Genomic DNA, 16,576 nt, shown 5'->3' with positions numbered 1-16,576 from the left:
AGGTGAAGAAACAGTCCCCTCTTGAAAGCTTTCAGATACTGACATTTTTCAAAATACCTGCCAAAAGACTTGTGATGATTAGATGACTTGTGATTTTGTAGCCTAAGCTACTAAAATGAATGGAAACAATCTGAAAGAAGGAAACTTGGAAGATTAAATCCAATTGAAAAAAGCCTGAGAATTTCAATAGGATGGCAATAAGCAGACTTGAGAGAGAACTATTATCCAACATGTGGCTTCTATTCCCTTGTCCCAAGCTTGTCTCCCTTGTCCCCATCACATCAATGTGGCAATGAATGGACAGAGATGTCTTTCTGTCCAGCCTCCAACAAACGTCAGTTTTTCTTGCTGGTTGCAGAGAAAGAGAAGGCTCTCCTGCCAAGTTAATATTAAGAATTTGTTTGTTCAAGCCACAACAAAAGCATCTAACACCAGAAAGACATTGCTTGTGGTAATTTCTAAATTACATATTAATCAGCTGACTACATGACCTATAAATCCCTGAGAAAAGATTCATCACTTTTCCATTGCCATGCTGTCAGATACTCTACTTATTCTGCATTGCAAGGAAGCTGGAAAGAAAGAATAGAAGAGGATAACAACAGCCTAGTGGACTCAGTTACAGCAGCAAAGGGTGCACAACTAAAAGACCTGGAGGACAGATCATCATGGAGAAAATCTTTCTTTGTGGTTGCTAAGAGTGACAAAGACATGATGGCCTACAATCAATAAGAAGTCAAGATTTACTTTTACAAAACACAACCACCATGACAGGCAAAATCATAAACTATGATTATCAGTTTATTTGGAAGCAGCACATAACTATGTTGAATACAACTGTTGTACTTTCTCACTAGCCAAGTCTTGTGCTTTTGTTGCTTCCAATCCAAAAAAATGTTAGAATAATAATTACATAAAAAGGCTTAAAACCCTGACGGTCTATCCATCAACAGGATAACTTTCCCAAAACAGATGGTGGAAGGAAGCATGTACATTGCCCAGAATCTTGTGTCCTCCCTATAAATTCCCATCCTAAAGTTTTATGATGCAGCATAAAAACAATGACCTAGTGGATGAAAATATTTCTTGTAGCAGATGTATGAATGTATTCCCACATGAAAAAATCCACTTGAATCAATGAAGTAAGTCAAGTCAAGAAATACCTATGCAAAAATAAATTTGTTGCTTAACACAGTGCATATTGCATGTATGTTCCAACCTTATAAATATTCAGATCCAGATCAAGAAAAGGAATAGCAAATGCTCTAATAGCAGAACCAATCAACCTAGGATCACACATTTACTTAAATATTAATTGATTTTCATCAACGGGAGGCTACAAGAAGTAGGGTAGTGATGTAGCAATGTCATGAAATTTGTCTAGAGATATTGTGTCTAACTGAAGATTAGCCTATTATGTTTTCTGCCTAGCTTCAAATGTGTTGCTTATAATTTATAATTTCTTATGGTGTGATTATGAATGTAAAATAGGGGTTTCAGGTTGTTTATAGGTTATAGTCATCCCACCTCTGCTCTGATGCAAGGCAGATGCTAAAATGATTGTGCAGAGGTGTTACTTCAATTAGATAAAGTCCAGTTCAGCTATACCCTAAGTTACTGTTTAGTACTGCCAACAATCTTCTTGTGGTACTGTCAATTTTATCCATTACAATAATTGAAAATATAATATGTTTTATTCTATGTAAGGTAGAATGATAAAAAATGAGGTATATCTTTGAACAAATATAAATGGTACTTGCACAGTAAACCAAGCTGGCTAGATTTTAAGCATGAGTACTTGACTGAACCTCAGCATTATTTATGTTGTCAAAAGCTGATGAGCAGAGAGATTTCAGCTCTTTTCTACTAAAGAATATCTAATGAGCATTAACGGGAAAGTTTGAGCTGAGCACAAAAACAATCTCTCAGTTTTATTCCCTCAAAAATAAGGCCATTGGGAATCTGGCGTTTATACCCTCACATTTTCTGTCTACTGCATAATTAGTAATAATCTATGCAAAAACTTTGTCTCATATTTCAGATTGGAACAATTAAATAGACTGAATCACATTTATCCTCCTAATAGTCTATTATGGTGGCTATTAGTTTAAATGCAACTTCCAATATAGAGGCTTTTCAGTTTGGAAGCAGGCCTAGTTTTAGAGGGAAGCGTTGACTATAAGAGAAGACAGTTGCATCTTATTAGGCAATTTAGAGTACACAGAGTGCTGCAGAATCACCAGGACTCATTTAAAGTCATTTGAATTTTTTTTATAATACAACAACAAACAACACTCAAGTCATCCCTATTTTTTAGGTTTTAAAAAGGCAGAAAGATTACTTGTTTGGACTGATCTGTTTTTACTCCTGCTACTTGCAATAGGCTACCTTTCTTTCCTGATGGTGTAGTTACATACAGGGATACATATACGCATACATATACCACACACATACAAACACACTCCCAAACACATATAAGTCTTTACACTACTGACTTTGGGGGAAATAACATTAAGTAAAGCACAAAAAATGAGTAATAAATAGTAGAAAATTAAAGGCATGAGATAAAAAAAGAATATGCAGCTAAATACAGTTTATACCAATGCTATTTACTTTAGTTTTCCATATATTTATCTCCTTGAAAACCATCTCTGCCTTCTGTTATATCCATAATTTACTTCGTACAATCTTTTTTTCAATTAATCTAATCTTTCTTTGTGGAGGATTTCCATCCAACCATGATTTCCTCATTATTCCCCTACCTCTCAATTGATTCAATTTTCCAAAAAGAGAACATATTTATGTTGTTATCTGGCTCTCACTCATTCATCATATATATATATATGACCAAACATCTTAATATAGTTCTTTCATATTAAGAGTCAATTGGCATGCAACTTTAATAAAATGTCATATTAGTCACTCACTTTTGTATTCATTCATCACCCACTCATTCTTGATCTGATTTCTTTTGTTTTATTACATGCTTTTTTAAAGCATTCCTTTCTTACTGCATTCAGCCCAACTTTTATGTTATCCTAACTTGACAATTCTCAGTTCTACAAAACAAAATGGAAGAAACATGTTCATAAAAACTACCACTGCTTGCTCCTTTTTACAATCATACAATGGGGCTTATACTATCTTCAATAGCCGTCTGTAATAAAAAATCGTTTCACCATAAAAAAAATCCTTTCACCAATAACTGAGGTTTTGGAGTAAAATCCCTCATGAAGGTACTGTATATGCAGTTATTGTGAATACAAGCTTTCCTAGCAATCATCAGGACCTCAAGCAATGAATACAAAACATTAGAAACATGCAAACTATTATACTGTAGTTCCATTCTCAAGCCTGGTGAATGTCCTTTCTCTGCCATTCCTCCAGTGGTTCCTTGTTTGCAGTAATTCTTAAATTGTTTTATTCATGCAAGTAGCAGGGCTTCATGTTTGACAATCTTTTTCATCTTTATGCCCTCCAGAGACACCAGATATCAACACAGCCATCATAGGACTGGGAGTTATGCATATTGAGGAAGGCTGACAAAATTTGGCTTCTCAAATGAAAATGAAATCTGCAAACAGAAGCCATCTTAGCCTTCATTAACTTCTATAATCTTTAAGTATATATTTTGCAGAAGTCATATTATCCCAGGATGTATGTGGACACCTTGAGATCCTGTACCATAATTAACAACAATGATGAATGCTATTTTAGCTTCTTTTATTTTTAAAACATAAGGCTATTTCAATTTGATATCTGACTTCGTAGTACTTAGTACACTTTGTAGTACGTGTTTTCTCTGCTGTTCTAACTCTTATAAGCAGCATCAGGTCAAGACACATATCAAGACATTAAGATATTAAGCCAAAAGCAATAAAGCTCAGACTTTAAAAGTTAAATACAAATAGCCATTAATTTGGATTGTGAAATCTTGAGGAATCAACAGATGCAATTACTATAATGAAAAGCTTGGAAATATGTAGCTAGAGATGTGTTCTAGCACATACAGAACATTCTGTCTCAGACAACATATTTCTAAAAATCCCAAATCATTTCCAGAACACTCAAATCAACTTCATTATAGAAGAATAAATAAATGTTTTGAAGTCAGTCCAGTCCAATTTGCACTCTCCTCTGGTGAGACTCCAGACATTGCTGAATTGCAATTCCCAGTATCCTCCTGGCATTGTTCTTGTTATAGCAGGTATACTAGTTAAATAGGCTCCCTATCAAAATGATATTCATTATGAAAATGCCAGGAAAATTCTTATATAAGCACTGACAATTTTGGTTGTCACTGTTCAAATCATTAAAGATTTGCAGATGTCCAACATGAAAATCCCTCTTTTCTGAAACTTATTAGCTTGCATCAAACACTCTCCAGGTGATATATTGTTGATTCAGGCTCAGTTCTTCCATGTATTTTCTGTGAGTGTTATTTATTAGCATAATGAATATATTAGCACGGTAATATTTTTAAAATGTTTTGCTAAAACACACTGCAAGGTGTAAAGAGTTTCATTCAAACACATACATCTTGTTAAGTAGTTTAACCAAACAAATGCATATATAAAAAGTCTTCAATTAGAGCAAGACAAAAAGCCTTTCAGTTCACAATTTAGGGGTCTGCTTTCAGTAAGAACACTAAAGTCTTCCCAATCCATCTGGTGATGTCCAATAAAAGCAACGACCCTAGGTAGGTAGCTGTAGCCATAGATTTGACCCAATCCATAAATGGATGAATGAAGTCAGGGAACACAGACTGAACCAATTTGTATTGCCTTAAGATTGGCAACACTGAATGGTTAGCTAGGGCATATAAAACCTTTGCCAGACCAATTCTCGATCACAGCTTGTCTGCCTGGAACCCGCACTGTATATTGGACATTAACACAATTGAGCAGTTTCAGAGGTATTTCTCAAGAAGAGTACTCTACTTCTCCACTCACAATAGAATTCCCTATGCCTCCAGGCTCAAAATTTTGGGCCTAAATAATCTGGAACTGCACCACCTGCGGTCCAATCTAAGCATAGTTCCAAAATTTTCTGCTATAACATAGTGCCTATCAATGACATCTTCAGCTTCAATTACAATAATACACGGGCAAACACCAATTCAAACTCAATATAAACTGCTCCAAACTCAATTGCAGAAAATACAACTTCAGCAACAGAGTGGTCAATGGCCAGAACACCTTACCAGACTCCATTGTTACAGCCTCAATCCCTCACAGCTTCAACCTCAAACTGTCTACTGAGGACATCACCCCATTCCCAAGAGGTCCTTAAAGGTGGTGTGTATAAGCACACCAGCATGCATACCGTCCCTGTCTTACTGTCCCCATTTATCTGAATTTACTTCCTTTGTTCTTGTTTATGTTCATACTTATACTCATTATCTTGTATGTTTGACAAATAAATAAACAAATAAATATGTATTGATTCAGCTTAGTTTTAAATTTTACCAAATCTTTGCCCCTTCAGCTAATGTTTTCACCAAATTAAAAGGAACAATGGTTTACAAACTGAACTGAGTCACAGGAAAATAGAGGAATTGTTCACAAATAAACTGGATTCAGGATGATGATGAAGGATATGCCTTGCTTTCACCAAAATGACAAAAAGCAGCACAATATTATTAATTTATTTGATTTTTATCCGAGGGTTATCATTTTATAAATATTTCAAGGTGGAGAAAATGCATAATACTCCCTCCCCTATTTTCTTTGTAACAACAATCCTGTCATGTGATTGGGCTGAGAGTCAGTGACTTGCCCAAGGTCACAGAGTCTCAACTTCTAGGCCAGTACCTTAACCACTAGATCAGTGGTGTCAAACTCAAGGCCTATGGGCCAGATCTGGCCCACAGGATGTTTAGATCTGGCCCGCAGGGCCACCCTCGAAACAGTGAAGTACCAGCCCATGGTGCCTCTGCCAGTGAAAATGTGGCCCTCCTGAGTTCCATTTTCACTGGCAGAGGGTTGCAGGAGGCCATCACAACTGAAAACGGAGCTTGGGAGGCTGTTTTTGCTGGCAGAGTGCTTGGGCCACCAAAGGTGCCCCCAACACATTGAGCTGGCCATGCCCAGCCTGGCCACACCCACCCCAGTCCCACAAGGTAAAAAACAATCCTGATGAGGCCCTCAATGAAATCGAGTTTGACACCCCTGCACTAGACCCTCCTGACTCTTCACTTTATACTTCAAGTTCTATTCTTTTGGGATATGTAATATCACAAGACATGTACCAGGTACATATTTGCTTCATGGCAGTCTAAGGCCATTTTTGTCCTCCTGCTGTCCCTTGATGCCACAGACTCAGGAAAAGAAATTCAATCTATTTTAACTGAATGGACTGCACTCTCTCTACAGAAGGTAGCTCTGACATCTGAAAATACTTTGGCCCTTATTCAATGGAATTTGCAGGTTCTGGCTGTGGCAAGGAACACTTTTGCAAAACTAAGGCTACTCTTGGTAGCATTAATATATCCCTTGATTAAACTCATAAAATTGTTATAACCAGTTGCACTAAAATACACACCTGGCTGGAAAAAATGACAAAACAGCATATTGATCTAACACCAGAGATATTTTTATTGGGAATTTTACTTGAAGGTTACAACAGAGAACTGACATATTTGATTATTATTGTTTTAACTGCAGCTAGAATTGTGTTTGCTCAAAATAAAAAAAAAATGAGAAAATTCCATTAGAGGAGGAGGTGATTAAGAAAATAATGGAATGTGCAGAAACGAGTAGATTAATATTAGCAATTAGAGAACAAGAAGAAAAAGAGTACTTTAAGATATGGGATTTATTTTACCAATGGTTAGATAGAAAAGCAGGAAACTGAAGTATAACACAATAGTAATGATATGTTATAATTGATTATTCTGGAATGAATTGTAATATGAACTAAAATTAGTAAGAACTGAGATTTGCTCTAAAGCAGGGGTCCCCAACTACCGGTCTGGAGACCGGTCCCAGTCCGTGGAACAATTTCTACCGGGCTGCCGGTTTGCTGGGCGCCGCCATCTTGTTTTGATGAAAAAGTGCTTCCGGTGAGCTTTTCCAGGTAGAAAGTGGCGTTTGGGTGCTGAAAGAATCCTCGCGCCTTAGTTTCATCGGGGGGGGGGGCGGCTTCGAACAAAACTAAGGCGCGAGGATTCTTTCAGCATGCATGGCAAGGTGAGCCGAGCGACCATCCCGAAGCCGTCCCGAAGCCCATCGACACAGGTAAAGGAGGAGTTGAAGGTGGCAGGGAGAAGCGGGGGAAAACTGGCTGGCTGGTCGCTCGGCTCGCCTTGCCATGCGTGCTGATGCCGGTACCGGGCCGTGGATGATTTTGTGATGCCGGTACCGGGCCGCAGCACAAAAAAGGTTGGGGACCACTGCTCTAAAGGATAATGCAGATTTGAAATCATAGTCTAATGATGATGTAATAATAATATAATATGACATGGAAAGTTGATTAATGTAATATGAATGTAAATTTAAGTCTAAGAGGAAAAGACTATCGATATTGTGCACAAGAAATATGTACCAACCAACACACTGTATAATTGAAAGAAGACTTTATTTGTTGTTTTATGTTTATGTTTGTCTATGTGTGTTGTTAAAAATAAAAAACTTTTTAAAAATTGTTATAACCAGTTGCTTGTAGAGCACATCATTTTTGTAAGTAAAGAATATAGAAAAGGAGATATATTGGAGTACAAATAAATTAAAAAAGAGAAATAAATAATGCAAAAGACTACTAGGTTTAAATTAAAAAGAAAAAAGTAAACTGCATCTCCCCCTGCATATCCTCATACACTCATAGTTAAATACTTGAATTTTGGAGAAAATCTATCCATCTCATTAGGAGTCAAAACCAACTTGATGGCTCATAATCAATTATTGTTACAATTAATTGTAATATATGTGTGATAATTGTTATTAGTTCTTATTTGAGCCCTAAAAACTATATTCTACATATGCTTGAGTAATGCTTATAATGTTATAATTGGTGCAGAAGGGATGTTGACTGATACCAAATACAAGGAACTCATGAAGATTGTTCTGCACAGTTGGCAGTTCCCGACTGGATACAATTAAGGCACTTTATTGACCTTTAAGGCCCTGACAATCTGAAGGATATTATCCCCTGTTATGCATCTATCCTGTAAATAAGGCCTACATAAACCCTTTCAAAAAAGCTCCTGTTACCAGAATGTTGCTTATGACATCCCTGGAAGAAGGCTGGTGGAAGTTTAGCCTCTAACTCTCTTAGTAGTAAAAAAAAAATGCAAAGAACTTTCCCTTTAATTGGTTATTGACTTTAGCATTCATTTCCATTTTTTAAAAAAAAACCTCAAGTTTTTAACTTATGCTAGTTTTCTTAAGTGCTCATTTGAGGGTATAAATAAATCAAACAAACAAATAAGAAAGAGGAAGCACTTAGATTGTAACAATTTGGATACTCAGAAATGTTTTAAAGCAATAAAAGAGGACTGAAAGCCTATTTCTACAACAATATAACTAAATTCAGTTTTCTGAAAAAGGGCTTGGTATCATCCAGCCAAATCAATACATTCAGAGAACTACCATATGAAATGCCAAGACAATAACCGAAAAATGGCAGCATAATTGTTACTTGAACATTTTTGCTTAGGCCTTTTTACAAAGAAAACTGGCTATATTCATTCACATGCTGCAAACATAGCAAGACCAGAATACAAATGCAGAAAGTGCAGGCCAATGCAGGCCTATGATACTTTCAAAGCATACCTGAAACAGAGAGCAGAGGTTGGTTCTGCATAAGGAGTAAGTCTACTGGGAGATGTGTTGTATGGTCTGGCCTCTTTAAATGACATTTACTGTCAGGGTTCCGAATGACAACCCAGATGAAATCAAAACTCTAAGGCCAGAGGCTTCCTCAAAGTATAGATTTATTTAGCAAGTCATATTGGCACATCTGGTGAAAACCCGACTCTGAAGATCCCGGGTTTTCTCCAGTCAATTCAAAGTCCAAAGTTCTTTCTCCCATTACACACAAGCATCAAATACCCAAATCAGGTCCTTTCTCCCACCCTAAAGTCCTCTATCCACCCCTCTCCAGGTACTGGCAAGAAAGTCCTTGGTTCATATAGAAAAGAATGTTATTTTGGCTACATGTTCCCCCATTATCTATATTCCCCACTCTCTTTCCCATAGCTCCATCCAGCCTTGCTGTAGCAACCCTGAAGATGCTTAAAAATGGCTCCAGGGTTGATATCCTTTTAACTCTGGGCGGTCAGGAAATACATCCACCGGCGGAGACTGTGGAATCACTTTATGAGTTCCAGAGATCTTGGATTATTAAAGGCATCATGTAACACACAATAAAAGTATGTCCTTCTCTGCCAAGTGTCTCCATTTTTCTACATAAATCCTAAACTTAAACCATAACTTTGATACATGATTTTGTGTGAGAATACTGGTAAGGCTTGCTCCCTGGACATAGGTAAATTCCACAGTTTAAGCATGCCTATATAAATCTGTCTTGTCATTCATTCATTCACCCATCCATCTATCCATTCATTCATTCTGACAAACCAGATACCCTGAAAAGCAGAGTTGCAATGGCTTCTTTCTCAGCAAATCAAGGTGTCAAATGCATTTTGTTCATTAAAAAAAAGTTATACCATTCTTGCCACCATCTGCCAAGAAGGGGGAAGGCTTACACAACCAAGGAATTTGTTCATGGAGTGAGGCATTCTTATCCATTCTCTCATTTCTGGTACCACTATTGATTTTATAGATTCATTGCAGAACATGGAATGCCTTTGTCCTTCTGCAGGTAAGCTCTCTTAAGTTGATGGAGTACAAAATGCTTAACAGAAGTCACCAGTTCAGCCCTGTTAACTATCTGAGTCCAGCAGAGGGCACTACTACACTCAGAGATATAAAAATGAAAATCTGATACTGTGAATAGAGTACAACACAGCAAAGACCACCACTGTTCTTGATCAGCTATTCTAATCCTCTGAAGAATTACTACAATGAAAAGGAACTGTTGGACTATAATATTCTCCTCAGATGTAAAAGCTGGACTGATTCAATTCCAAAAGTTTCATATATATGAAAACCAATTTCAACAGTATGACACCCTCTTACGTGGCTGTTCATCTGAACATTCTTCCCATGAAGTGTCCATTTGTGAGCATGTGGAAGAGACCATATCAGGAGACACACAAGTTGCATCAGGTATGAACCCTTCTGAAAATCAACAGTTTATAACATTGTTTGGGAGCTCTGCACCAAGGGTCTTATTGTCTCTGTCCAAATGGGAAGAAATGATCATAGAAGCAGTTAGTGAGGCTTTTACATGGTTTAATTTACAACTAGTCAGACAGAAAAAATTAGCAACAACATATTAAACTGTGAATAATGTAAATAATACTTACCGACCACATAATTATCAGTCTCTGTGCAACGTGGGCATTAATGATCCAGTAAGTGAATGGAAGAAATGTAATGTAGAAAACTTCCTGGCCCATTGCAGCAGAAATTCTGAACAGGTAGTAGGAGAAATAATTTTTTACAACATAATCTTGTGAACAGTCCTGCAAGAAAATTGTAAGTGTGTTAGTATATTTATAAGGGGAATCTCAAATGATATTCAATTTCATTAACCTTGGTTTTCCAAAAATATGGAAAATATGAACAAAAACTCAGCTTCTAGCTCTTTTTTTCTAACTGGCAGGAAGTTACAACAGTTTTCCTGATTCTATTGCTGCAGTGGGGATTTGCTGAATTAATAAGAAGCCCTGGAAGCAAGGTAGCATATTTCAATTTCCCTTATGCTATGATGGTATCAGAAGAACAGCAAAAAACTTTCTACATTAACTGATATTATTAAGGATACTTCTTGAAGTTCACCTGTACCCAAAGACATACAACCAATAATTCTTTTATCACAACGTAATGATATTAGTGTTCAGGATATATTCTAAGCTTTTTGTCAATTGTCCCCAAAGCTGAGGGCAGTCCTTCTAACCACGTCATGAACAACTTCCAAATGTTTCTAATTGGAAGAGGAAAAGCAGAAATAGAATTACCAGAGAATGAATAAAGAAAATAAGGGTGGGGCTGGGGGAGAATAAGGAAAATAAGGGGCGGGGTGGAAGTTTGTAGGAAATGATGGATAGAAAATTTAAGAGAAAGGAAAAGGTTTTTGAAAGTAGATAATGTTTGTTTCATAAATGAAACAACCATTTACCTCACCATAGAAAAGTGGAATAATTTCTCCTCTGTGGAATGTTTTACACAGTACATTCAGGTATTTGGCCAACAAAGTATGTTGGAGATTCTTGAAGAGATCTTGGAATGAAGGTATCAATGAAAACATTCGAGAATAAGTCCATCATGAAACAGTGGGGAATCTCTCAAAGCCCACTGGATTTGAAAACAAGGAAATGCAAACAACTGAACAAACTTTGTCATGGGAGCCAAACAGAATGAGACACATCATCTGCTGGATCATAAACACCACATGCAACAATGAGAATTCCAATGGGAGAATATTAAATTTATTCCAAATCTCAGACAAAACTATTACAAGATGTCTTATTGTTGGAACACTACTCCAATCCTGACTACTAAAAATGGACAATTCTTTCTCTAAACTTTACTGGAAATGTAATCAAGAGAGCAGATCTCTTTTTCCATAATTGGTTGCAGTGCTGTAAAGCTCAATTCTGGAAAACGATTAATACTAACAGTTAAAAAAATCTTAAAAGATGAATTCCCATTTCAGCTTCAATTTTCTTATTAAACCATGTATCCCTTCAAAGTGTACTGAATTAGCATTGCATATGCTAGCTGCTGCAAGATTTTATGCCTTTCACTGAAAGGGTTCTTTGTCCATGGAAGAATGACTAACCAAATTTGAGAGTACGCTTCAATGTTTAGAATAAAATTGTACCTTAAAAGTATATTTGACATAGAATTCAACCATCCACAGATTTCAATTTAATGCATGGATTTGTACCATATGCATAATTTGGATTTTTTTCAGGTATGGAACCTATACTCCAATTGCACAGGATATTTAATCAGAAGAGTTTCTTAATAATGTGGATTGAATGTCTTTTAATTTATAATTCTACATGGTGATTTATACTGTGTTGACAGTGATTCTTGAGAGAGACTCTTGCTTTAGCTTAGAGCTTAGTTGTGATTTTTGGTTTTTAAAAACTGTATAACTCTGCTCACTGTTAGGAGTTCAATTTTGACTGGTTCAAGATTAACTCAGCCTTCCATCCTTCTGAGATTGGTAAAATGAGGAGCCAGATTGTTGGGGACAATGTGTTGACTCTGTAAACCACTGAACTGTAATACTATAAAACACTATTAAGTGATATATAAATCTAAGTGCTATTGCTGTAGTACACTCATTTATATCCAATTAATGAAAATCATAAGTTCCACAATACTTTTAAATGTATTGTTTATTCACCCATAGTTTAGTTTTTATCCCTTGTTCTCACCTTTTTAATAGTAGTCTACATATTTTAATCAAAATTAAAAAATGAAACTATTTTACTGACAGACGGAACAGTGAGAAACAAATACAAAGGACACGAATTCATTCAAGGAATCCTACAAGTAATTCACAAGATGCTAGGAATAGTATTGATTTAACAGAACTGTCATAAAGTTTGAATAGTTCAACAGGATAGTCTCAATGAAACCTGCATAATGACATTATGGTTTATTTTCTTGAATTATCCAATGAATACAGAAATGTGACAATGTAACAGCATGTCTCTTTGCAGCTAACTTCATAATGCAGATGCTGAATGTCTTATTTGCAACAAAATCCATAAATAGAAAAGCATCTCAGTTTAGTTAAAGATTAGTATTTGGGTAGTTATCAAAATATACCATCCTTCTCTAGATGGGATTCTAAGACATCTATATTTTATGGGTAACTAAATAAGGCTCCAAATACCAACATAGAGCAAAAGCAAGAACAGATATAATTGAAACTAATTTTCTCAAGGTTTGCAGGCACCAGTGTTTCTCCCACCCTGCTCTGGATGTTGATGAGCCAACCATCTTGAAACAAAAGAAATGTTGATATGTTCAATATACAGCAAGGCACAACATATGGTGTATAATTGAGATTTGTTTTATTTGGCATATGGTGCTATAATGAAGATTTGTTTACTCTTATATAATATGTTATATATCTATTTCTAAGGTTTATATACAATTCAAACAGTTAACAAATACTTTTGTTTAATCAACTAGTTGATACTAGCAATATAAAATTACAAAGAAACAATCTTAAATTTCTTCCATTTTTTCCATTTGTTTTTATATAGTTATTTTAAATTCTTTATTCCCTACAGCACAGAACATGATTCTCACAGCAGCCTTTTTCCTACTTGTTAAAAATTTTTTTCACACAGCTATATATTAAAATAAATCAAAGGAACAAGATTGACAATGACATCCATATAACATAAAACTAGACAACAGTACCAGCAGATCTCCCTTTTATTGCCCACAAGATTCCCCGATCTACTTAATTTTATTTCTATTATTTCCAACCCAACAGAATGATGGAAAAAATTAAGGGATTCAGAACTCTCTGTTTATCCACCAGAAGGGTAAGTCTTTAAAACTAAACAGAATGAGACCAGATCTGGTATTGGAGAAGAAACCCAGGGGGGAAAAGTCTAAAAGAGAAGCAGGTTCAGATCTCCCACCGAGTAGAGGAAAAAAATGGAGTTGGTGAGCAGCTCCAAATGTTCCTGACTCTTCCACTGTAAACCCCTGCTTTCTGATGATGAGACCCAGAATAGAAAGGATAAGGCCCACTGTGCACTTCTTCTGTGCACGTACTCAGAAACAAACAGAAATGCCAAAGAAGGGAAGATCAAAAACATAAACACATCTGGTATTTTTTCACATGGAAGAAAATATAGACCATGCTGTTAAAGCTATGGGAAGCATTGTCCCTACTTTGTTTTGGTGGCCATTGTTATGAATGAGAAGAGATCCCATTTGACTAGCAAAAAGATATGGGTATTGTAGACTGTGCGGAGTGAGAACTGCGGCTGGGGAATTATCTTTCAATTTGTCTTTCTTCTGGTAAATATGAGTTTTGTAATTCCCCACCCTATTTCCCAGGTGGAAGCCATTTTCTGAAAAGAGCTGAGAGTGTGTCAAGCTCTCAATATTCATGGAAGGTTCATAGATCCTTGGGAACCCTGATCTAAGCAACCATTTCATAAGGACCAAACGCAAGCAACTTCTGCAAATGTCCTGAATGGTGAAAAACAATTATTTTTGTTTCTTCTTTTCTCCTTGTCTTAGAATAAAAGTGCCTTTTATAAACATCAACTAAGTACACACTTTTCCAAACAGCAATCAATGGGCTATCAAGGCATATGTGAAGCTTTGTAAGGAAGCCCAAAATGATGCAAAGCAGATTCATATGTTGCACTTCTGATGATTGAGCTAAGAAGAACAGCAACTCTAACTGGTAGTGTTCCTTTGTAAAGGCAGCTGACAAGGAATTGTGTAGGTCATCTGCAGTGCAACAGAGCTTTGCCAGGCATCTGGCAAGCAATTTCTGAAAATAGTAAGCTAGTTTAGAAGAACAAAACAATCTTAAGCTCTCAGGACCAAACTAGAGACAAATTTAACTGCATAAATGCAGTCAATGTGATTGGTAAGCTGCTACTATACTTTGCTTAAGATTAATCACATGGAAAGCTGGATAACCTCAGACTTTGGGGCAGAAAAGAAGGTTGCCCTTTTTTTGCTAGGACTTTGCCAAATGTGGCCTTTCTTGGAGCAGATATTTCCATCAGATCCACAGAGACTTCCATCATTTGGAATGCACACGGGAGCCTAATTTTGTCAGGATCGTGGTACAAAAAAGAAGAGGGATTTTTTTCCCCTTCAACCTTATACTTATAATTTAATTTTTCTCAAGATTGTATAATTTACTTAAATAAAAACACTAATTGCAATTGGCATGCTGCAAAATGTCCACTTTCGACCCATAGAAATCCCATTTCCAAAACATTCTTAAAAACATTCTGTAGCAAATAACTGCTACCAATTGTCACAGTGCCATCATGGTGCAAAACACTACATCACATGATGTCACAAATTCGTTGTAACAGATCATTTAAAATGTTATTTTGGGAGAAAAGGAAAGATACTTGCTCCAAGGGGCTGTGTAAATCAAATGCTGAACATAAAAACTGCAAACTCTTTCCAAGGAAATCCTCCCCACAGATGTATGAATGAAAATATATGAATGGAAAATAAAGTGTGCAGGACATAAATTGCAAATTATGGTAATGATTTTCCCATTCTGCTCTGGCCTGGTCAGATCTTATATGGAACACAATGCCAGATTTTGAGCACCATAGTTCAAAATGGACATGACAAATAGATGAAATGCTAATGAGTGGCCCAGAAACTAAAGGCCTATAGGAATTGCTTATATTCCATGGGCATATTTAAATTACATGAAAGTCAATTAAAGGGAAATATGATAATGGTTTTCAATATCCTAAGGATTCTTAGAAAAAAAAGGGGAATGGACTGCTGAATACCACCTCTGGAGTAGACAGTAAATCTCAACAGAGAGAAACCCAGATTAAGAGATTTCACAATCATAACCTGGAGAGAGTAGAGTAGGAAGAGATTCATGGTAACCATGCCCAAGAATCTCTCAGGATATAATTAGTAGGTTAGAAGGTTATAGCTTTAGTCTGTCCATTAGGTGTAAGTAAATAAAGAACTAGGCTTAGTTGGCTTTTGCTGTTCGGGCTAGAGCTTGGCAGTCAATAAATGTATCATTCAAAAATTTGTCTAATTATCTTTTAAAACAAAGGAATTGATTGTCAACATTTAATCCCAATTCTATGAGAATGATTACTGTAAAGGAAGTATGTTTTTTCAGAACTCATAGTTGTTCAGTTCTGCTATTCAGTTGCTCCTCTTCCTGTTTCAATGTATTACATTTCACATCCCAAGTATGTGGGAACAAGGATGCTTAGTCAGGTTAGAATGCTATTTAGAAAGTTGTTGTGGCAGCACCCACCACATTTCCCTTTTTCTTTCCTCATGCTTTCTATTTCCTAGGTTTCTTATTATTTGAATAAATTGCTTATATATATGGTGCATGTCTGTGTTTTCATAGGTCACAGTGAAGTCATTGGCTATACAGTAGTTGAACCTTGAAATTTAATCAACTACAATTCTTTTTGACATATAAAACCTGATTAGGCTTCACCTTTCTGTAGTATCAATTGAAAATCATCTAGGAGTAGGCCAGAGTGGTTAAATACCAAGTATAGATGATTACCTGAATTCTTAACACTTTCTTAAAATTATTCACAACCACTTGGGTACAAGTGGAGAGCAATCTTCTTTGACAAGCAAGTACAGGTAGTCCTTGACTTATGACAACAATTGAGCTCAATTTTTTGTTGCTAAGTGAGACATTTAAGTGAGTTTTGCCCCATTTTACGATCTTTCTTGCCACAATTGTTAAGTGAATCACTTCAGTTGTTAAGTTA

At 36.2% G+C, this 16,576-nt stretch overlaps 1 protein-coding gene across 2 annotated transcripts in view; it reads right to left on the bottom strand.

The window, feature by feature from the left end:
• The window catches only part of SGPP2 (sphingosine-1-phosphate phosphatase 2), a 38,340-nt gene that overhangs the window by 13,787 nt on the left and 7,977 nt on the right, over window positions 1–16,576 (bottom strand). For both annotated transcript variants that reach the window (XM_026701511.2, XM_087933205.1), the window contains exon 2: window positions 10,430–10,588. In XM_026701511.2, the coding sequence (XP_026557296.1) occupies window positions 10,430–10,588 (159 nt within the window). The remainder of the gene's footprint in view (window positions 1–10,429; window positions 10,589–16,576) is intronic.

This window comes from Pseudonaja textilis, chromosome 4 (genome assembly GCF_049901715.1).
Source record: "Pseudonaja textilis isolate UNSWEBS1 chromosome 4, rPseTex1.2, whole genome shotgun sequence".
Lineage (NCBI taxonomy): Eukaryota > Metazoa > Chordata > Lepidosauria > Squamata > Elapidae > Pseudonaja > Pseudonaja textilis.
Note: the sequence above shows the minus strand (reverse complement) of the source record. Positions and strands in the feature narration are given on the sequence as shown.